This window comes from Vigna unguiculata, chromosome 10 (assembly GCF_037176805.1).
Source record: "Vigna unguiculata cultivar grain cowpea cultivar isolate G323 ecotype 2 chromosome 10, ASM3717680v1, whole genome shotgun sequence".
In the NCBI taxonomy this organism is placed as follows: Eukaryota; Viridiplantae; Streptophyta; class Magnoliopsida; order Fabales; family Fabaceae; genus Vigna; species Vigna unguiculata.
Genome location: NC_140801.1, coordinates 51,950,971 through 51,972,993, shown reverse-complemented (window position 1 = coordinate 51,972,993; position 22,023 = coordinate 51,950,971). Strand labels below are relative to the sequence as shown.

Genomic DNA, 22,023 nt, shown 5'->3' with positions numbered 1-22,023 from the left:
AAGGTATTAATCATTATAAATTTTATCTATATACAGGTAAATATAGATTCTAAAATCTAATATTGATTAATTCAAAACAGAAAAAAAAAAGAAATTGACAAAATTAACCTTTTCTAAATAGAACTATGCCCAGAATATTCTCGCGCAATGCATTTTACGTGGATTTCACAGTCAGTGCATCCAATTCCTTCTCGAATATTCCCTTTATTCCCGTGTTTTCCTCTCAGGCCCAATCAATCTACACCCTCCGATCCATTCGCTATCTATACAATTTCATCTAACGGTCCACATCGAATTCTAAATGTGACGCACCGAAAGATTTTATGTGAGGTAAATAAAAACGGCAATATTTGAGTTCTTAATTTTCAGCCTCCATATTTGCTACCACGAAGTATCCCAATAATATTCCTTCCGAATCAAAGATTCCTTTTTTTCTTCTTCTTTTCACTCTATAAATACCCTTTTTCTCTTCCCAATCAAAACCAAGCCAAGAACCACTGATCTTGAGAGCAATTCATACACACCCAAAAGAGCCTTATTTTTGAAAAAAAAAAGGTTTTTTTTATTTTTCTTTCCCATTCCCAGAACAGAGATTATGTCTGGAATCCTGGTTGTTTTCGACTTTGACAAGACCATTGTCGATGTCGACAGCGACAACTGGGTCATCGACGAATTGGGTTTCACCGATTTGTTCAACGAGCTTCTTCCCACCATGCCTTGGAACACTCTCATGGTAAGCCCTTTTGTTCTCACATTTTGTTTCATTAAGTTTCAGACGTTTTCAGATTTGCGTGTTTATACTCTGTTTTGGTTTGGTTTTTAAAGGACACAATGATGATGGAGCTTCATTCAAAGGGTAAAACCATTAACGACATTGAAGAGGTTCTGCAGAAGATTCCCTTGCACCCAAGAGTGATACCTGCGATTAAAGCAGCTCATGATTCAGGGTACGTAACTATGCATCTCTTATACAGAAATATGTTAATGTTCTTCTTATTTATATGATTTGTGGATTAACTTTGCTGTGACATTGGTTTTTTTCAGATGTGATTTGAGGATTGTGAGTGATGCAAACACGTTTTTCATTGAGACTATTTTGAAGCATTTGGGAATCAGAGAGTATTTCTCAGAAATCAATACGAACCCCGGGTATGTGAACGAAGAAGGAAGGTTAAGGATTCTGCCTTACCATGACTTCAACAAAGCTTCCCATGGCTGCAGTTTGTGCCCTCCAAACATGTGCAAGGTAAATACAGAAAACTTGTTTTTCTACGATGAAATATTTGTTTTTCTCAGCCACCCCACCTGTTTGATTTTTTGTCAAAATCACGCTGAAAATTGAAACTTTCGTTTTTCCTTAAATGTTTATATCAGTTGGCAACAGTTCACGTTTTTGGATATTGTTTTCAAGTTGATCTCAACTGGCTATAGCTTATGGGACAGTATTGTTTCTATTTTTAATCATAAAAAGATGGCTGCTAACGTGACTCAATGTGTTCATGAGTCATGAACTGATCCTATAACACTGGAATGAATGTGTCTCCTCATTTCTTGTCCTTAAAGAATTCCAAAATTTTTCTCTGATATATCGTATATAAAATAATGAATAATTTTGACCTAGGTCCCACCAATGAATAAAAAACTATGTAATGTTGTGTTGAAGGGATTGAAAAATGTTATTTTATCTGAATGATTGCAGGGTTTAGTGATAGAGAGGATCCAAGATTCAATATCAGAAGAGAATAAGAGGTTCATCTATCTTGGAGATGGCGTTGGAGACTATTGCCCAAGTTTGAGGCTGAAAGAGAAGGACTTTATGATGCCAAGGAAGAACTTTCCGGTGTGGGACTTGATATGCAAAGACCCTTCACTTGTTAAGGCTGAGATTCATGGGTGGAGTGATGGAGAAGAACTTGAGCAAGTTTTGGTGTACTTGATCAACAAAATATCAACGGACCAGAATTCTCCCTTCATTTCCTCTGATTGCAAGCTTCAGACTCTGTCAGTTTCTGCTATGGAGGCTTTGCCCAAAGTTCTACCAGTTCGGCCATAGACAGTTCTTAGTTTTAGTGTTTGAGAAAAATGTATCATAATAACTTTAAGGTTTTTTGTTTTTTCGTTTTTCCTTTGATTAACCTTCACCAAAAACTACACTAAAAAGTTGTTAATGTTGGAACTGGTCTAAGTGTGGACCACAATAATTTCTGTCAAATACCAATACCTGTTTTCTGAAACATCTTTGGGATTTTTTTTATGCTCTGAACATTGTTTTACCTTCTTTGACTAGAATCATGATTGACCAGAAATCTTTGGTTTTTTTCTGTTTGGAGATTCATAAAGGATGCTTAATTAATTATTAACCTCAGGTTTGGGTGTTTACTTGTTAAGTATTGGGTTAAATATAAGTTTAGGTTCCAAACTTTGTAGTCAAATTCCTGTGTTCTTAAACTTTTGATATAATTTCATCTTTAAATTTTAAAAATAAATAAATAAATAAATATAGACTTTCTATCTAATTGTGTTAAGATTTTGTTTATATTTCACATATAAAAATAATGTCCTTCAATTAAAACAATTATATTAGTTATTTTTAAAGTTTGAAAATAAAAATGTGTCGCATGATTCCTAAATTTTTTTAACGAAAAATATCTGTTAAAATTTATTTATAATTTAAATACTATTTTTGTAAATAGCAACAAAATAAAATTAAATAACTATGTCGTTAATTGAAATATTTATCTTTTAATAAATACAAAATAATTTTTTACTTTTGATTTTTTTTTTAAATATTGCTTAGATTTTTTAATTTTTTATTTTAACTGCAAATAAATTATATTATTTTTCTATTTTTAAATGAATTATATATAAATAATTTAATAAAAACCTTTTTTTTCCTATAAGATTTTAAGGAAAAACATTTGTTGAAACTTATTTATAAATATTTTTAATAAATAGCTTCAAGATAAAATCAAATATCTTTCGTTATATAAAAATAAATTTAATAATTTTTTAATTGACTATTTTATCTTTTAATAAATACAAAATATTTTATTAATTGAATATTGTTTCTATATTAAAATAATTAAATAACGTTTTTAAAATAATGGTTAGATAATTTTAACATTATTTTTATAACGCTATATATATATATATATATATATATATATATATATATATTTTTATTAATTATTCATAAATAATAATAAAATAATAAAAATTATATGGATTGTATGTAGTAAGAATTTGTTAGTAAGAACACGTGTTTTATGTAACATTTAATTTGGAGTTACAATACCTCTGCTAAACATTTCACATTTATATTTATAGATAATTTCTATATGAAATATATTTACAATTTTCACGAATTAAAATTTTTTAAATATTTTTTTAATAAAACATATTTTTCAAAGAAATGTAAATTATAAATACTACATAAAGTCTTTACTAAAAAAAAAAATCACTTTCAACTTTCTTACAAAGTTAACTTATTTAAGAACTAGAAGCAAAAAATCTAGTACATTTTTCAAATAATTCCTATCCAATAATGTACATGATCATTTAATGATATGCATTTATCATAACAACACAACAATAAGCATACATATATGTTTTAAAAAAAACTTTTCAACTCATCATACCTTAACTTAAATTCATCCACACAATAAATATCAATAACACATCAAAATAATTAATTTCTATTTAAGGTCTTTATTCGAACACATTCTAATAATCACTCACATAAATATTTATTTTCAATCTTATACAAACAAATTTTCTCCACATACAAAACACATCATTTATCCGAATAAAAAAGTTGACTCATAATATAATCAAATTTTTAAATGAATTAACAAATAGATGATAATTTTAAAAAGGATAAAAAGAAAGATAAAATAAATATCTTTAAAGTAGTTTTTATAAAGTAAAAATCCATTAATCAATTTTCTATTTATATTAGTTTTAATGATATCATCTCCCTACTCTTACTCTTAATATTTTTTAGATTATTATTATATTTTAACTAGTATATATATATATATATATATATATATATATATATATATATATATATATATATATTATGAAAGTTCAATTTCAAAATAAATAGTTTTTTTCCCCTTTTAACTTTACAATTAATGTTTTGCTTCAAACTTCAGTCAAGGATTAATATCATGACACCTTTCTCCTTTCTCTCTTTGTTTTCTTTCTATTGATTTATTGAATTTTCATTGGAGTCTTCATTTTCCTATTTTAACTATCCTTCTTCAAGAATCAACGGTGGTCAAAAGAGGCGATTTGTGGCACACGTAATGGAGTTTGTTTATACATTTATCTACAGTTCACGAATAATGTTTGTGAAATTATAAATTATTTTAGATAATTTTATAAACTATTTTTTTAGAAAAAATAATTTTATAAGAGGTAAATAAATTAACACAGTTTTATTTTTTTAATAAAGTAATTACTATGTCTTTTTTACTAATCATGTTGTTAGTCCAAATTAAATATGGACTAAAAACAATTACAATTCTACAGAAGCTCACAATAGACATTTAATGAACCCATACATTTTACTACTTTATTTAATATAGTATTTATGACATGACAATAAATCAAATCTTAATGAAATAAATTTACATTGGGTTTCTGGAATAGATTATACCCAGAATATTCTTATGAACTGCACCTGTAAAACTTGTTGGTGGAGTAGCGCCTCTCATAGAGTTACGTAAAATGCATCAATACCCTAAGAGAATATTCCCTTATTCCCACGTTTATTCTCAATCTCTACCCTCGGATCTTTTGACCCACCTAATATTCGTCCGAATCAACGGCTTATATTGAATTTGAAATGCCACCACTAGAAATTTCTCTTATGCTAAAACGATCCGTTTGAAATTTGCGTGGTCACCTTCTTCTCTTCCAGGAACCATCAATATGCAACGTAATATTCCTTTGGAATCAAAGATTCCCGATTTTGGGATTTTAGGGTTTAGCCTTAACCCACATTCACTACAAATACCCTCTTTCGTTCTCTTTCTAAGTGCAACCGAAGCCAAGAACAGATCTTGAGAGCACTGCGAGATACCCAGAGTGAGCCTTGTTATTGAGAGGAAGATTTCTTCTTCTGGGCCATTCAGATTTTCTCCATTCCCCAGAACAAACATGTCTGAAATTGTGGTTGTTTTCGACTTTGACAAGACCATTGTGGATGTCGACAGCGACAACTGGGTCATCGACGAGTTGGGTTTCACAGATTTGTTCAACCAACTCATCCCCACAATGCCTTGGAACACTGTCATGGTAAGCCTTTGGTGTCTCGTGTTCACTTCTTTTTCATGATGAACAGAGTTTACATGCCTTTTGCTAAGTATTTTTTTGTCAAGAAAGTTTCATTTTCCAACTTTGGTTAAAAAGATTTGCATAAAGATTAACATACATTATCCTTTAATGCGTAAATTCGACCAATAACAGTTAAATATTCCGTGTATAGGACAAGATGATGATGGAGCTTCACTCACATGGTAAAACCATTAAGGACATTGAAGAGGTTCTGCATAAGATTCCCCTGCACCCCAGGGTAATACCCGCTGTTAAAGCAGCTCATGCTTCAGGGTGAGTAATAGTAACTATGCATGTATTTTCCCAAGACCAAATTCTGTTTCCCGTTTTTATTTTTATGTGATTTTTGTGGATTAAATTTATGGTGGCATTTGTTTTTTCAGGTGTGATTTGAGGATTGTGAGTGATGCAAACTTGTTTTTCATTGAGTCAATTTTGAAGCACTTAGGAATAAGGGAATATTTCTCAGAGATCAATACTAACCCCAGTTATGTGAATGAAGAAGGAAGGTTAAGGATTCTACCTTACCACGATTTCAACAAAGCTTCTCATGGCTGCAGTTTGTGTCCTCCAAACATGTGTAAGGTAAATATAAATGTCATTTTTCATCCACTACCTTATTTTTCTTTGCTAAAAGATGACTTTTATTTTTTAAATAATGTGGACCCGTAATCAAAATCATGGTGAGAATTGAAATTTTACTGAGTTTGAAAAACCTTGTTTAAAAACTCAAAACTGCTACTTGTTTGAACAGTTGACAACTATACACATTTGCAGATATTGTTTTCAAGTTTGATGTTGACTGGCTCTAGTTTCTGGGAAAGTATTATTTTCTGTTTTTAATCATGTTGATAAGTGCTAACTAGGGAGTGCTGTCTCCTGATTTCTTGGCCTTAAAGAAATACCAAAAATTTTCTTAATCAACCAACCATGCCATTCTGGTTTTCTCTCTGGTATGAGCCCACAGGATTTGATTGAAATACAAAATAAGGATTAGTTTTGACCAAGGCCCCACCAATAGTGCCAAATAAATAAAAAATTATGAAATGTTTGGTTGAAGCTTCTTATACCTATTGAGAAGGTTCTAGTATGAATGATTGAAAAATGTTATGTTATCTGAATGATTGCAGGGTTTAGTGATAGAGAGAATCCAAGATTCAATATCAGAGGAGAATAAGAGGTTCATCTATCTTGGAGATGGTGTTGGAGACTATTGCCCAAGTTTGAGGCTGAAAGAGAAGGACTTTATGATGCCAAGGAAGAACTTTCCGGTGTGGGATTTGATATGCAAAGACCCTTCACTTGTTAAGGCTGAGATTCATGGGTGGAGTGATGGAGAAGAACTTGAACAAGTTTTGCTGCAATTGATCAATAAAGTATCAATGGAGCAAAGTTCTCTCTTCATTTCCTCTGATTGCAAGCTTCAGACTCTGTCAGTCTCTGCTCATGAGGCTTTGCCAAAAGTTCTACCAGTTCGACCATAGTTTCATGGTTTAGTAACTTCCATAATGTATCATAATTCGATTTTGATTATTAACAACCTTAATTAAACCTTCACTGAAGTTTCCTAATGTTGGAAATGGTCCTAGATGGACACCTATCAAATACAAACATTGGTTTGCTCATCTTCTTGCATATTGCGTATTGAGTTTGGATTTTCTGTTAATTACCACTAATTTTTTACGTTTTAAAATATATTAAAAAGATATTTAAAATATTAATATAATGTATTTTTAATGTTTGGTAGAAGACAAAAGTAAAAAAATGAGTAGAGAATCGGTAGAGAATTTGTACTCTGTTTTATTTTGATGGGCTAGGCACCGTTTTTCATGGAAAATATTTTACTACAATCAACATATTTTAGTCTTTTACCAATTAATATGCAAAAGAGACAAGTTTTAATTTGTCTTGGAGTGAAGTCTTTCTTAAAATGCTAAATGAAATATTAATGTGACCACTCTTTGAACTGTCACAAAACTGCAACTTTAGATACATGTTTACTATGAATTCAAATTTGTCAGAAAAGTGTTTCATTATCATGTCACTTTGGTATTAAGTGGAGCCATTGCTTCAGAAAAATTCACCATATTTTCAAATCAGGTGGTAAATTTTTTAAAATAAAATGTCTGTTAACAATTTCTACAAGATTGTATAATCTTAAGATAAAAATATAATTAAGTCTATTGATGACAGACATCAGCTTTTTCTTTAACTTATTTTTCATCTCATTTTTTTAATCTTTATTTCATTCCCATCACTTTGCTTAAGTTTCATTTATTTTAATGTTCAAATATCACTTAAAAGAAAGATAAATGATAAATGAAAATTAAACATGCATTAGTGTTGTTCTTGAAAAGTCATAAATTTAACTAACAAATATGCTAAAGGTATGTTTTATAAACCAAAAGATGCTACAAATAGGATGAACATGCATAAAATTTTAAGGCTATTGCTTTTTGCACTCCCACAATTACTAACGGCACCCAATAATAATAGAAAAAGCCTCAAACACCCTTATCTACACCATTACCGTTGGCACTTCCATCATCACCGTTGCTGCATAGGAATAAAAAAAAGAAGAAATGCATAAAAAAAATTCATTCTGTAAAACTTTGAAGAATGCATTTTTTTATTTTGAAAAGCTTTTTTCAAAACAATATCGTGGAGACGTTTCATAAATTCATTCCAAATTCTTGTAATTTTATTTCGAAAATCCTATTATAAAAAACTTATTTCAGAAATTTTATTTTGAAAATTCTGTTCTGAAAAACTTATTCCAAAATGTATTTAGTGCATTTTAGAAATTTTATTTTCAAATTTCATTCTGAAAATTTTGGAAAAGTTTTTTCCATAAAGTTTTTGAAACATATAATCCAGAAATCACTTCCACATATATGAAAATGGTCATTTTGAAAATTGTGGGATCTACAAAGAAATTGTGGAGGTGTAAGAAATAAAAGTCAATTTTAAAAATAAAAGGACAAAGAACAACATATAAAACCTGAGAATAGTAAAACCAAGATTATAACCTGTGTCTTTACCCAAAAATGGATGACACTAGTTTAATTAATTCAAGAAACACAATCTAAACATCAATTTGTGGTTTCATAGAATGATTATAATCGATGAAGTTAGTTGGTATCTATAATGCACCGATACTTCAATTTGTTTCACGTATTTCTATTCGATAAATATTCGTATCCGATATTTTAGTATATTTTACCTTTTATCGATACTTATCAATTAAGTATCTAATATATAAACTAATAATATTTATATGATGACAATAATTTATAAATTTTTATGTTAAAAATATTTAATATATTTGATTTTTTATTTGGATTCACACAAAAATAATCATATACCTCTCTCATGATTTAAAACAAATTTGTATATTTTTCAATATCTATGTATATATCACATATTTTATAATTTTCAAAATTAACGAATTGAAGTATCAGATACATGTCACGTCTGATACATGTGTATGTGCATTATAGGTTGGTACTAACATATCTATGTCATGCACCATTATCTTCTCTAAATTACTTGCCCCAACAAAAGAAAATGTGAAAAAGTGTAGAGAAAGTGACTGCAATAATATCTTATCTAACAATAATGCCTCTATTATCATGCTTTCGTGCAACCTCTAACCTTCTTTCCCTATAAATACCCTCTCACTCACTGCATGACCTCACAGTATATCTCAAACATTTGTTCTGCTGCACTTAAAATGGCTGAGATTATGGTCATTTTTGACTTTGACTCAACAATCATTGAGTGTGACAGTGATAATTGGGTGCTTGATGACACTGCTTTAACTGAAAAATTCTACCAGCTTCTTCCTACCATCCCTTGGAACCCTCTCATGGTTACTTTTTTTTTTTTTTTTTCTTTCAAGTAGTATAAAATTTTCAATATTTTTTCTTTTCATGCTTGGGTTATACTTTTGTTTTTCCTGAATCTTGCAGGATAGAATGATGAAAGAGCTTCATTCACAAGGAAAAACCATTGAAGACATTGTTGAAATTCTGAAGAGGACACCAATGCATCCTTGCATTGTTCCTGCTATTGAGGCAGCTTATTCCCTTGGGTAAAATGAGACAGTGTTTTGCTTTTACTTTCAATTACAAAACCATTATCTGGATTCTCTGATAGATTTTTCTTGTGATATTTCTCTGGTGTACCTTCGTCTTCAAGATACACCGATGAACACTGATTTTGATATTTTAAAATATATTAAAAATATTTTTTAAAGTATAAACATCGGTATATATATTGTTAATGTTCAACAGAAGACAACATCAGATAGTCAGCAGAGAATCTGGACTCTGTCATAACTAATGCCTATGGAATTGGATTCAGGTGTGATCTGAAGATTGTGAGTGATGCAAATAGTTTCTTTATTGAGACAATTCTGCAGCATCATGGAGTGTGGAACTGTTTCTCAGAGATGATTTGCAACCCCAGCCATGTGAAGGAAGGGAGCCTCAACATTTGTCCATACCATGATTATCTAAAATCTTGCCATGGATGCAATCTTTGTCCTCCAAACATGTGCAAGGCAATTGCCTTATTTCTGAACATCTATTTACTTATGGCCATGCAATTAACTCTCACATTCATTCTACTGATTTATAGTTTATTTCTCACATTCAGTATTTGGATAATGAATAATAATAACACAGACATCATTGGAGGGAGTTTTGGTCAATTCCACCTTTGATAATATTATATCAACATAATCTTAGCACTTTGTGATTATTGACCTTACTTACATCATCCACTTTTTTGGTCTCTGTCATGCATGTCACAGTCCAGGGAACCAGACAAAGTTTGACAAAACCAGGTCTCATAAAAATTTTCAGCAGAAAATAAGACAACTCCTGAAAAGTTCTCAAATATTTTAAAGAAAATGTCAATTTAATCCATCAAGGATTACATTATCAATCTTTTAATAATAGTCTTTAAACCAACAAGATTATCTAGCTGTGATTAGTCCATGATGGTTTGATTTTTAATACTTAAAGAATTAGTTACAAAAACTTGTTTACTTTAAGATTATGCAGAACATAGAGTAATACCTTATGAATGAAACTTATTTATCATTGTACTGTAAATACTTCATTTGTTTGAAGTTGTTTTTTTTTCCTGAAAAGTTGTGAAATGACACATGCAGGGATTGGTGATAGAAAGGATCCAAAATTCCATGGCAGAAGCAGGAAAGAAGAAAGTGATCTATATTGGAGATGGAAATGGAGATTTTTGCCCAAGTCTGAAGCTAAAAGAAAGTGACTTTTTGATGCCAAGAACAGGTTTTCCACTGTGTGATTTAGTTTCCAAAAATTCCAATCAGATAAAAGCAGAAGTGCATGGCTGGAGAGATGGGAAAGAGCTTCAACATGTTCTACTCAATCTCATCAACAAAGCTATTGAAGAAGGAAACAACACCATTAACAATAATACTCTTCAAACAATCTCACTTGATTGCAAGTTGCTGCAACCTCCAATTCCAATTGACACTCATCAACCTCTGCCAAAAGCTCTCTCAGTTCCTCAGTAACTGATCACAGCTATAATATGCACCGACGATAATATGAATTTGGATTCTCTACTGTGGTTTTTCTATATTGGTCCTCTGTTATGTTTTTAAAATACACTGATGAACACTTATTTTAATGTTTTAAAATATATTAAAAAGTTTTTTAAAATATTAACATCAGTGTATTCTGAAGGCATAACAAAGGATAGTACCAGAAAAATCAGTAGAAGATCTGGACTCTGATAATATCTATGAAAATTAGTGTGTCTCAGACCACTTAGTTGTTACTGAAGTGTTAATTTGTTAGTAGAGGTGTCATGGTGTTTTAGAATTCAAGCTCTGAAAAAAAATAATAAAAATGAGAGCCTATAAACCATTATAGGGTGTTGTCGAGTTCTGCATTATTTTCAGTAATGTTGTTGCATTCTGAGGCAATGTATGAGATGGTGTTTTGGTCCTTGACCATGATAAACTATATTTTATTGAATAAAAGTATAAAGGGCAAAAGTAGTTATTGTGGTGCATGACTATTGTCAAATAACCTTTTCAGTATTCAATAAAAGCTTGAATTATTAGCTTAAAAGTTAAGAATTTGACCTTTGCCTTTAAACCAGATATTTTTCTTGCAGCATAGATGAAAAACCTCATTGGTTCATGTTAAAGTACGTGTTGTTGACTGTCTTCTTGTCCTAGAATGAGAATTCTTCAAATGTATTTATAGAAAGGAAATTCAGTAGTTGAAAGAGATTTATGTTGGAAGTTCCATATTGACTAGAAATAATATGATTTTATAGTATATAACTGGGTGTAATCCTCATCTTACAAATTAATTTTGTAAGGTTGAATTATACTTAAAATTCACTTTTTAACATGATATGAGTTACAGCTATCCTAACATCCTATTTTGTAACTTAATTTTATAAAATTGAGTTCACTTAAATTTCATTTGTTAATATTGTTGGATTTATGTATATATATTTTCTCATATATGATTATAGTCATTGAGGGCTTGTGGTTTCATGTGGTTATATGACATTAGTTTTACACATATAAAATCTTTGACACTACTTTTACACAAAAAACTTACAAATGGTGTTATAGATCTTTATTTTTATAATATTTAACTTTGTCTTTTTTAATCTAACGTGAGACTTTGACAAATACTTAAACTATTCCCGACAAATATTATTAACATGCATATGGAGATGACACTTATAGCCATCATCACGTTGGTGATTCTGTTCACGGCAGACAGCATTTTTTTTTTTTCATATTAAACCTTTTCTCAAAATATATAGGTTTAGAAATTGTATTATGTTGTTTATTGTCTACCAAATAAAGCACACACATGATTAAAATTTGTTCTATCACTTAAAAGATTTGTTTTGAGTTGTTCTTCTCGTGGTTTACTTTAGTATGAATTGAACGCATTATTAGACGTGGAAAAACACTTAGTATCCTTTTGCTCTTTGGGTTTTCAAAATCATTTATAAAAGTAAAAGAACAGGAAAAAAGGTGCATAAAAAACATGTATTATAGAAAATTGAAAGTAGAAAAAAAAAACTAACAAATGTTTTTTTTAGAAAATGGAAAAGATATATTAATTTTGAAAACAATTTAAAAGAAATATACTGATAAAATAAGTTGTGCTACTGAAAAATAGTCTTCCAAAAATTGAAAACAAAAAGTACAAGCACACCACTTATGTTTAAAATATGGAATGAGATGCTTAATTAACAAATAACTTTCTCCACATTAAAACAAATGGTTAGAAATAACTTAAAGTAATATGGCCAAACTATTATATATCTAGGTACAAACTCTATCTTAAAATTAAGTTAGACATAAATCCAATTATTAAAATAATATTAGTAGTTTATCATAGTTAAGTTTATTTGTTACTCATAATTGATCACTTATATATATATATATATATATATATATATATATATATATATATATATATATATATATATATATATATATATTCACGAATATAAAAAATTCACAAATTAGAAATATAATCAAATTATCTATATCTATATACAAGAGGATTCACCCTTTTTTTATATAATCCTTCTTTTGTGTATATATTTTATAATTCTAATTTTATTTTTATAATATTATTAACTCACTTTTTAATAGTAACCACTAGATTAAATTTAAAAAAAAAAAAATTATCACAAATTTCATTTTCTTTTCTCTAATTTTTTCATCATATTTGTAGTTTTTACACTAATATTAAGACACTTTCTATTATTATTTCAATTTTTTTAAAATTTAAAAAATATGAACACATATATCCAAAACACCTTATGTGTTACATTTTCGTAATAATATATAAATAGGATATAAATTTCACTTTAGATGATGTTGTTTTATGATATTGAATTAGATATAAACCCAAATGTAAAGAAAAATCTTAATTTCTTTTTCTTTATTTTGAACGGCCTTAAAGTAGATTTCACAACAGTTTAAATTTTATTGTGTGAAGGATAAATTGAAAATGGATATATATGGTAAGCAGAAGAGCACCACAAATTGGGCAATTATAGGACATAAAATGAGACAACATACCGATAGATGATTGTGGTCAATGCCTAACATAAAATCCAATCTCAATCTTCTTTTCTCTGTGCACCATGGCTTTTCCATCATCATTGTTAATTTGTCATCTTCTTTGCTTTCTCAGAAATGGCTGAATTTGTTTAGTCAGTTCTTCATAGCACACGCAAGTGAATCAAAGGAAAAAAAAAAGGCTATAGAGATGCTCCTGTGTATATGTTTTTCCTTCTTTGAGTAGTGTCTCTAACATATCATGCGCACTAAACAACCTTTAGCTTGCTTTATATCCCCATTAATTAGGGAATGCACACAAGTTGGATATCACTTGAGAAAAAGATAAAGCATGAAAGCATGAAAACACTGTAACCATAAACATAGATTATCAACCAAATAATAGATAACACTAGCAAGTAGCAACTTATATACTGCATTCTTTTTCGTCATCATCGTTTGTGTCCAAGTCTTTTTGCTAACCCTTTTTTTTTTTGACAAACAATGCACTTGTATATGTATAACTTTATTATGTTTTGAAGTATTATAATTTTTTATAACGGGAAAACAAAGGGTGTGATGAAAAAAATGTACTAAAACCATTCTCTTCAATGCTGGAACTCCTTCCGTAGAAGTAATGTGTTCTGTCTTTTGACTCTTTGAAAACTTTAGGTAAGTTGTGTTATGAGAAATACATGTAGCATGCATGCAATCATGCTGCGTTCAGTTTAGATATCCACTATGAGTGTTAGGTACAACAACTTCTATGGAATTTATTTGGGTTTAAGAGATTATAATTTCTTCAATAATTTCTGTACTTGACTTACCCGAAATATTTGGAATCGAATCGGTAACAAAATCATTTCCCTTATTTCAACAACTCGGATATGATTAAGCAACACAATTAATAATCAATCATATTAAAAAAAAACTATAAATACAGTTTACTACTGCAAAAATACTCAATTAACACATCGAAAAAATTCCAGCAAAATAGATCCCTCTTTAATCTACATCAACAACTGGAGCTTACACTTAATTAAACTTTTTAACTAAATATATCTTTAAATTAAACAGCTTCTTGTTGAACTTGTTTCAACATATCAGCTATCAAAACATTCTCAATTTAAGCACAGTAGAATACTACTATTATCTCCTCAGAAGAATCATGGCACTTCTGATTTTGAGGAAAACACTGTTTTAAGTACTGTCAGGATCAGATGAGTGACTCAAAACTGGTCAGAATCAGATGATTTTAAACCAACATATTTATTGATTGCAATGAACTTTTCAAATTAGAAACTGGTTGGTCCCCTGGAGTGCTGATTCACCTCATGTTTACCTAACCCGTAATCTCTGTAATAAAGCTATTGATAAAAAAGGAGTAACCTATCGTATCATATCATACAGAAATGTATTCCACTTTCGGGAAGGGATTTCAGTTTAGTCATTTTCGTGACAACTCAATTGATTTGATTCAATTCCTTTCCCGATTTTTCGCAATCACAATATTTGTATTCTATCGTTCATACTGTATCACATGTTTATTTTTGAATGACAAGTAATAATGGGAAGTAATTCTACAATCACGATATAAAGCACATCTCTTTATAAAAAAATATTATATGTTAAAGTTCTTTAACAAAATTGATCACTTTCTATCTCAATTACTCTCGCATTACCCACTGGATTATATAACATGAATATTTCACATTCTATACAACAATTGTCTCAATCAGCAGTAAAGATATAGAAAATGATACTAATAAACAGTAAACCTAAAATGGGCAACAATGAAGGAGAAAATTCATAATCATTTGCTTTTATTGCAAGCATGAACTGCCTGGGAGATACATCTACAAAGCCTAATAATTCTTGAGTACCCAACTCTCACACTCTCGGTTGCAGTTCTTATCTCATCTACAAGCGATGATGGCAGAGACTTTTGTTCCCCACTAGAACTAGAAGGATCATATATTTGAGAAGGAAGGACCTCAGCAGGATAGACCCCACTGCTCAAATCATTTTTCAAATCAATCAGCGTCTTTCATTATTGCAAATACAAACACATCACATTGAACCAAAAATCAAGATGATCCCACGTATGGATAGCAACACTATGAAAAAAAACTAAAATGCACTAGAAATAATACTAAAATCAGACATGTGTGTGCTTATTTGAATTTTGTACCCAATCATCACAATACATAATAAACTTCAGTAGCAAAACAATAATAGTAAAGTTTAAATATGTTTTAAAGTACTTGAAATTACTTTATGATCTTTTAATCTGATATTTTAGGAACTAAAAATAATTTGATATTTTACCAAAATTGCTTTATGAAAGGTTCCAAAACAGGTATCGATGAACATTGCAACAAAAGAAAAAATTAAAAAAGTACAGGAACTAAAAAAAGGAATCTTAAAACATATCTAGGCAAATAACAACAATGATTTTTAAGCTTAGATATGCATGTGTATAAGTATGAACACAAATTCTGGTGAAGATTGGATATGGAATTTAAAAAAAAAAAAGATGGAAAAATATACCATTTTAAGCATGTTATATCAAAGGTCACTTTCACCTTCCTCCCACTGTAGAAATCAATGAAAGACAGCTGCAAATCAAGGCGCTGAACTGCAAAAGCAGGATGAATTAAAGTGAAGATGCAAAGTAACTTCCAATCAAATATGGGAAGAATTTTCTGCATACGATTGAGGATCCAACTTCCAAGGCTTAAACGAGAAGAGAATTCGAAAGTAGTATTTCAAAGTGTAAAGAATTTCTATGCTTACCTGAATGAGAATAGAACTTTGCCTCGACCAAGTTTTTAAGCACTATCCGAGCTGATTGAACCTCCTCCACCACATCTAGCAAATTACTTAGTAGTGAACTTGTTATCTGCGTATTATTACAAGAGAATTGTCAGAAAAAAGAATTCATCATTTGCTATATTCGGATACTTGATCCACAACATTAGTGTAAATTTCCAGGGCCATATGAACCAGATATCGAAATAAAAATGTTAATTGTAGACAACCATCAGCTTCATTAATAACAATAAGTGACGCAATCTCTCCAAAAGGACAGAAAACATGAAATAAAAAATAAAATTAACTTACTACAGGAAAATTATCATAAGAAATAAAGTAATCAACCTGTGTTTCTCGTGCCATACTGCTTGAACCGCTGCCTTTCTTGGTTGTATGAGGATTTAAGACAAACACAAATGCAGAAAAAGCATCCAAGTTTGGGAAGTTCTGAAAAAAAAAACGTTACAGAAAAGAAAATGGTATGAACATTGAACTTCGTAATAAAACAGATAAACAGTCAACCAATTACCTTCTCGATCGTCACACTATTCAAGCTATTTGATAATATTATGTTAGATTGACCAGTATTTGCTGTGAACCTACATTCCATCAAAATAAGCAGGAACTGGCATATTTAGTCATATCATAAAAGATATACTTAAGCTCCAATTACAAAAATAAGGATACAAAGTACAATTGACTAACCTTTGGGTTATATAACCACAATAATTAAGGCCAACCCTGTAACAATCATCCGTGCGCTCAAAATCTTCAATTTCCCACAACTGGGAGAAAAAAGTAGAAACAAGAGAATGTTATCAGAATTCAGAAAACGATATATATCTTGTATGTGTACAAGAACCATATTTAAAGTCAGAAGACCTTCATATTCTGGAGTAAAGACTTGCAAGGCATTCTCTTCTGCAAATAATCAGAAACAGCTTTCATGATCTTGGTATAGCTTTGATCCCCTTCCATCTTGCAGTGTTCATATAAGAGTTCACTTAGGGCTTTCGCTCTTGAACCCAAGGTTTCAAGATCCTGCTTCGTTTCCAAAACTTCTCCACAACAAACCTAGCAATGAACAATGAAATACTGCCAATTAAAATGCCATGGCACAATAGGTTGAACCTTTAATGATCAAGTTGCACCATCAAACTATGAACAAGAACTGGAGATAAATGGAAAGTAAAATATATCATGCATCCTACAAAACTTAGGATTGAGCAGAATATTATTTATTTATTATTCTTATTTAAGGCTCGGATTACTGACAGTGTTGTATCTTTAAAGTATCAATATTTGAATATAAATAATGATAATAATTTAGTAATTTTAAATTCTGGTCATCTAATTTCTTGTAACGAGAAATTATACTACTCAGCTATCAACGATTAATCATTATACTTGAAAGATGTTTACAAATAATTTGGTTATAAATTATTTTAGTGTGTAAGGGACAGATTCAGATTGATCGTGCACTAAATTGCTGAAGTTTGTCCAAACGAGATTCCTTGTTAGCGCTTATGCATATGTAAGTGCTGTCTACTTCAATTTGAAGTTAAAAAATCTTTTCAAGATATCATGAAAATTTGGTAACTAGGAAAGCTGAATATGTGTATGTATCAACTTTTGTCTAAATAATTCAGCTCCACAACTACTTCAGACAAACTTTTTGTCATGTATTCCCGATGGACAGACTACCCACTGATACAATCACATTACCCAATAATTTATGGTCCCCTGTCCCCACCTCCAGATCAATTTAAATAAATACTTCATACACACATCATAGTACCTGACATCTTCCCTTGGAACTAAATTTTGAACGAATATGACCATCATCAGCTTGAGTGTCCATTGTCCCGCTTTTAGATGTAGAAGGGATGTTGAACTTTAATTTTATCATTTCACACTCTTGAAGTCCAGAGCTTAACTGTTGTAACTTTTTCTGCATACAAGGAATTTCATATCACCAACTGCAGACATTGCTAAATAGTAAATACGAACATGTAACATTGAATACCAGTAACTTGTCACGCTTCACATTCAATAATTGTAATTTTGCTTTCTCATACGCTATATCATACAGCAACATTCTTGTTTCCACAATTCTGCAAAGGATTACTTCAAGTTCACTTCACCAGTTATATCCAAAACAGTTCCATAACACAAACGTATCAAACAGACTATTTCACATTCAAAGTGTTAGTCAAACAGCATGATAATACCTCTTGTCTTTATGAATGGCTAGAGGGTCCGTAGTTGTGTGCTGGAAAAAGGAGAGAAAAGAACCATGTTCATAAATGAATGTCAGTGTCTTTAAAGGAAGTAATTATTTTCTAATTACTATAAAATATAAGCTTGTTAATGATATATAATATAACGAGAAAGGTGTATTCATTTTGATTATCTAATCTAACACACCTGAGATTGAATTTCAGAACAAAGAATCTCCAACTTCTTAACTTTCTGCAGATTTATCAAAATATCTTCTAGCTTGCCAATCTAAAAATTGAGAGGGAGGGCGGCCGAGAATTGTTTATATAAATAACTATGGCAAATTCACTTGAGCAATCAAAACGTAGAACTAAGCAACAATATCCACAATTCTTTTAACACTGTCATTTCCTAACTCTAGTCCATATATTAGAACATACCAATCTCAAATTTAGCTTATCAACCAAGGGAGGTAGCAACTGATTTGTCCCGTCTAAGAAATTTTTAAGAATCTGCAAGATAATTGAAAAGTTGAGAGGCCAATCTAAACAGCTGAAATTATATATAATACAACATAAAACACTAGCCATACAAGATCCTCATCATTCCAAGTCTCATCTCCAAGCTTCTCTCTTTCTCTTCTCAAAGAATCTGTTTGCTCTAACTGTACGTCACCATTCCCACGTGTATGAACCTCTGGACTTCTGTCAATTCTACCTATTTTATCTATGTTGTCTCCATTGACCAGAACCTCAACGCCCTTTCTTTTCTTTCCAGAGGAAATGACAATACCTGATTTGGTAAGACTGCTCTGAGCTACTTGGAGTACTGAATGGTAGCAGTTATCGTGACCATGACCATCTAAGTTACCCTTGGAAGCGTCTTGCAGGGAGTGCAACAGAGTAGTTACTTCTGGGATAGGAGGGCTTGGTACCAGTATTTCATCTTCCCCTTTCTCAACCGTGCTATCTGCCAGGTTCACATCTACCACCTTCGTTAAACAAGGCATCTGCGAGGGAGAAACTTCCAGTTCCACAGCCTTAAGACTTTCATCATTGCAAGAAACATCAGCTGAAATCAAAATTAAGTTTTCCTCGTCTGGTTTGGTGTCCAAATTCTTTACATTTTGACATGACTTGCAATTATTTTCAAAAGACCGAATTCCATGATAATTGCTATCAACCAAATCATTACGCTTGTTACGCTCTAGAGTTAAACTAAACAGTTTTTCTTGTGGAAGGGGAGTTTGGCGACTTTCATCTTGCTTATATTCCAGAGCTTTTTTATTTGACAGAGAAAAACCAGGAGAGTATTCTGATAACTTGGCTTTCAATATGTTCATTCCTTCTTTTAGATTCAACATGGTAGGAGTAGACTCAAAAGTTTTGATCTTTGAAATGCTTCTATGTTCATAAGATGGAGTTGCACCATATGCAATACTGATCTCTGGACCAAGCAAACCAGATTGCTCCACGCGTGGAGTTATATTTCCAGTACGCCTGAGTGAATCAAGAGAACTCAGGGATAATTGCTTTCTTGTAGACCTTTTATTCGAGTCCACCACCTGTCTTCTGTCTTCATCTACCTTTAGTGGTGTTCCCCAATTACGATTCTCAAAGTCCAGTTGTCTACAAACTGCCACGGTTGCCTCTTCAGTAAACTCCTTAATTTCCTGCAAAAGAAAATAACAAACATGACTTAAACCTGCCTGTAACCTAACAGTCCTAAAATAGCAGCCGTAACCACAAAAGTGTTGTAAAAATTAAACCACACACACAACTTAATACTATCAATCAATCAAATCAAATGTACATAAAGGGAAGACTCTATTAGAGGTGGTCTTTTAACAGAGACTCGTTGGCAATGAAACCAGTATAGTAATACTTCACACCAGTATCATCATGGTGAAAAAAAAAAAAAGAATCAAATAAATATAGCAACAAGCACACAAAAATTACACCACCTACTCGTATTAAAGGACAAATTTATAACGCAGTTGCTTTTCACCTTGGTTGAAGAATCAGAAGGATGTATTTGGTGAAGCCGAGCAACTGGGGAGGCAACCGAACCATCCAAGTTGCGTTGCGGGGACCCCTTTACTGCTTCTTCTGCCAAAGGTGCATCAAACGCAGGAGAGACTGTGTCGAATTGATAGCTCCGTTGGTGCTCCCCCTCTATGCTCATCTCGTTCGAGTCCCTGCTTGCACTCTCTGCATCGAGCACCTCTTCGCACAGCCTCTTCGCCTCCGTGAAGTCCATTGAACTCCTCGGAGAGCTCGAAGACGTGAGGCAAAGCTGACGAGAATTGATATCGCCAGAATCCGACCGAGCAATACTTCGGTAATGCAGCGAGAACGCGGTGGAATCCATTGTGACATCATCGTAGTCACCGGCAGAGTCCAATAACTGCTCCCGTTTGATGAAACGCGCCGATACCGGACCGCGAAAATCATCGTCGTCTGCGAGGATCAGGACTAACACATTTATAAACTATGAGGTGTGTGTGTGTGTGTGTGTGTGTGAGAGAGAGAGAGAGAGAAAATCAACGAAGAAAAATGAAGAGTTAGGGCTTGCCGTCGTTGGCAGTGCTGCTGCCACCGGGGGAGGGGAAGTCGATTGAGCGGAGGAAGGAGTTTCCGGTTTCGTTGTCGAGTTGTGGTTGTTGGTCGTCGTCGCTATGGGAGGCGAGCTCACCGAAAAACCTTAGGAAAGAAGGATTGGAAGGAGCATCGGAGGGATCGGAAGAGGCGTCGTCGTCGCGGCGGAATACGTGGACGGAGGTGATTTCGTTGTCCGCGAAGCTGACGCGGCGCGCCCTCTTCTCCTTCAGCGCGTAGTCTTCTTCAGTTTTAGTGTTGCTCTTTGAAGGTTCCATTGTGATGTTTGAGTTTTCTGTTACACTCGACTATGGTGTGTTTGTTGAAGTGGCGGGAACACCATTTTCTTGGAGATTGAAATTTGTCTTTTAACAGTTTGAAATTCAAGTTTCATTTCTTTGTTTAGAATGATGTAAGGTGGACAAACTTTCCCTGTACACCGTTGATTTTGTCTTTATCATTGGATTCTAATTTTGAGACATTTTGAGATAATACCATTCATTCTATTTTTGTATTTTTAAACCCGCAATTTAAAATGTAAAGTTTATATTTAAAATATAAAATTTATATTTTAAAATATACGATTTAAATACAAAATAAGGAAAAGCCTGTTTCTTGCAAGAGATCCGAAAGCCATCCCGAACATGTTTCTTCTTTATCCCCCCTCTCTCTCTCTATATATCTATATATATATATATAGAGAGAGAGAGAAATAGACAAATTTTTACGTTATATTATAAAAAAATAAAAATGTAATTAAAATTATTGTAACATAATATTTTAAATACAATAATTTAAGTTAAATAAAAAATTTCTTTTTATACATCATTAAAGTAATTTTCATATATCTTATTTTTTACGAAAATAAAATAAAACAATTGAGAACTACAAAATTAAAATAGTAAAGAGAAGTTCAACAAAAGAAGCAATTGAAACAAAATAAAATAAAAA

At 31.5% G+C, this 22,023-nt stretch overlaps 4 protein-coding genes across 5 annotated transcripts; 3 read left to right on the top strand and 1 right to left on the bottom strand.

The window, feature by feature from the left end:
• The first annotated feature begins 367 nt into the window (after positions 1–367).
• Positions 368–2,234, top strand: LOC114166150 (inorganic pyrophosphatase 2-like). Its single transcript, XM_028050820.2, has 4 exons — positions 368–733; positions 826–947; positions 1,045–1,246; positions 1,700–2,234. The coding sequence occupies exons 1-4, from the start codon at positions 596–598 to the stop codon at positions 2,051–2,053; spliced, it is 816 nt and encodes a 271-aa protein (XP_027906621.2). The 5' UTR covers positions 368–595; the 3' UTR covers positions 2,054–2,234.
• Positions 2,235–4,971: 2,737 nt separating this feature from the next.
• Positions 4,972–6,968, top strand: LOC114166151 (inorganic pyrophosphatase 2-like). Its single transcript, XM_028050821.2, has 4 exons — positions 4,972–5,304; positions 5,495–5,616; positions 5,727–5,928; positions 6,474–6,968. The coding sequence occupies exons 1-4, from the start codon at positions 5,167–5,169 to the stop codon at positions 6,825–6,827; spliced, it is 816 nt and encodes a 271-aa protein (XP_027906622.1). The 5' UTR covers positions 4,972–5,166; the 3' UTR covers positions 6,828–6,968.
• Positions 6,969–9,023: 2,055 nt separating this feature from the next.
• LOC114166149 (inorganic pyrophosphatase 2-like) lies at positions 9,024–11,105 on the top strand. The gene is made up of 4 exons (XM_028050819.2): positions 9,024–9,214; positions 9,315–9,436; positions 9,709–9,907; positions 10,523–11,105. The coding sequence occupies exons 1-4, from the start codon at positions 9,032–9,034 to the stop codon at positions 10,904–10,906; spliced, it is 888 nt and encodes a 295-aa protein (XP_027906620.2). The 5' UTR covers positions 9,024–9,031; the 3' UTR covers positions 10,907–11,105.
• A 3,991-nt stretch (positions 11,106–15,096) lies between these two features.
• On the bottom strand, positions 15,097–21,686 carry LOC114166259 (uncharacterized). 2 transcript variants are annotated; one of them, XM_028050974.2, is made up of 15 exons: positions 21,050–21,686; positions 20,483–20,934; positions 19,068–20,147; positions 18,916–18,987; positions 18,683–18,763; positions 18,487–18,527; positions 18,282–18,369; positions 18,054–18,206; positions 17,138–17,329; positions 16,961–17,040; positions 16,785–16,854; positions 16,601–16,702; positions 16,238–16,343; positions 15,992–16,079; positions 15,097–15,453 (listed from the first exon to the last, which is right to left on the bottom strand). In XM_028050974.2, the coding sequence occupies exons 1-15, from the start codon at positions 21,348–21,350 to the stop codon at positions 15,255–15,257; spliced, it is 3,105 nt and encodes a 1,034-aa protein (XP_027906775.2). In that variant the 5' UTR covers positions 21,351–21,686; the 3' UTR covers positions 15,097–15,254. The 2 variants fall into 2 exon arrangements, with proteins under 2 accessions (XP_027906775.2, XP_027906776.2); XM_028050975.2 differs by lacking the exon at positions 18,683–18,763 and having other exon boundaries at positions 21,050–21,685.
• Positions 21,687–22,023: the final 337 nt, after the last annotated feature.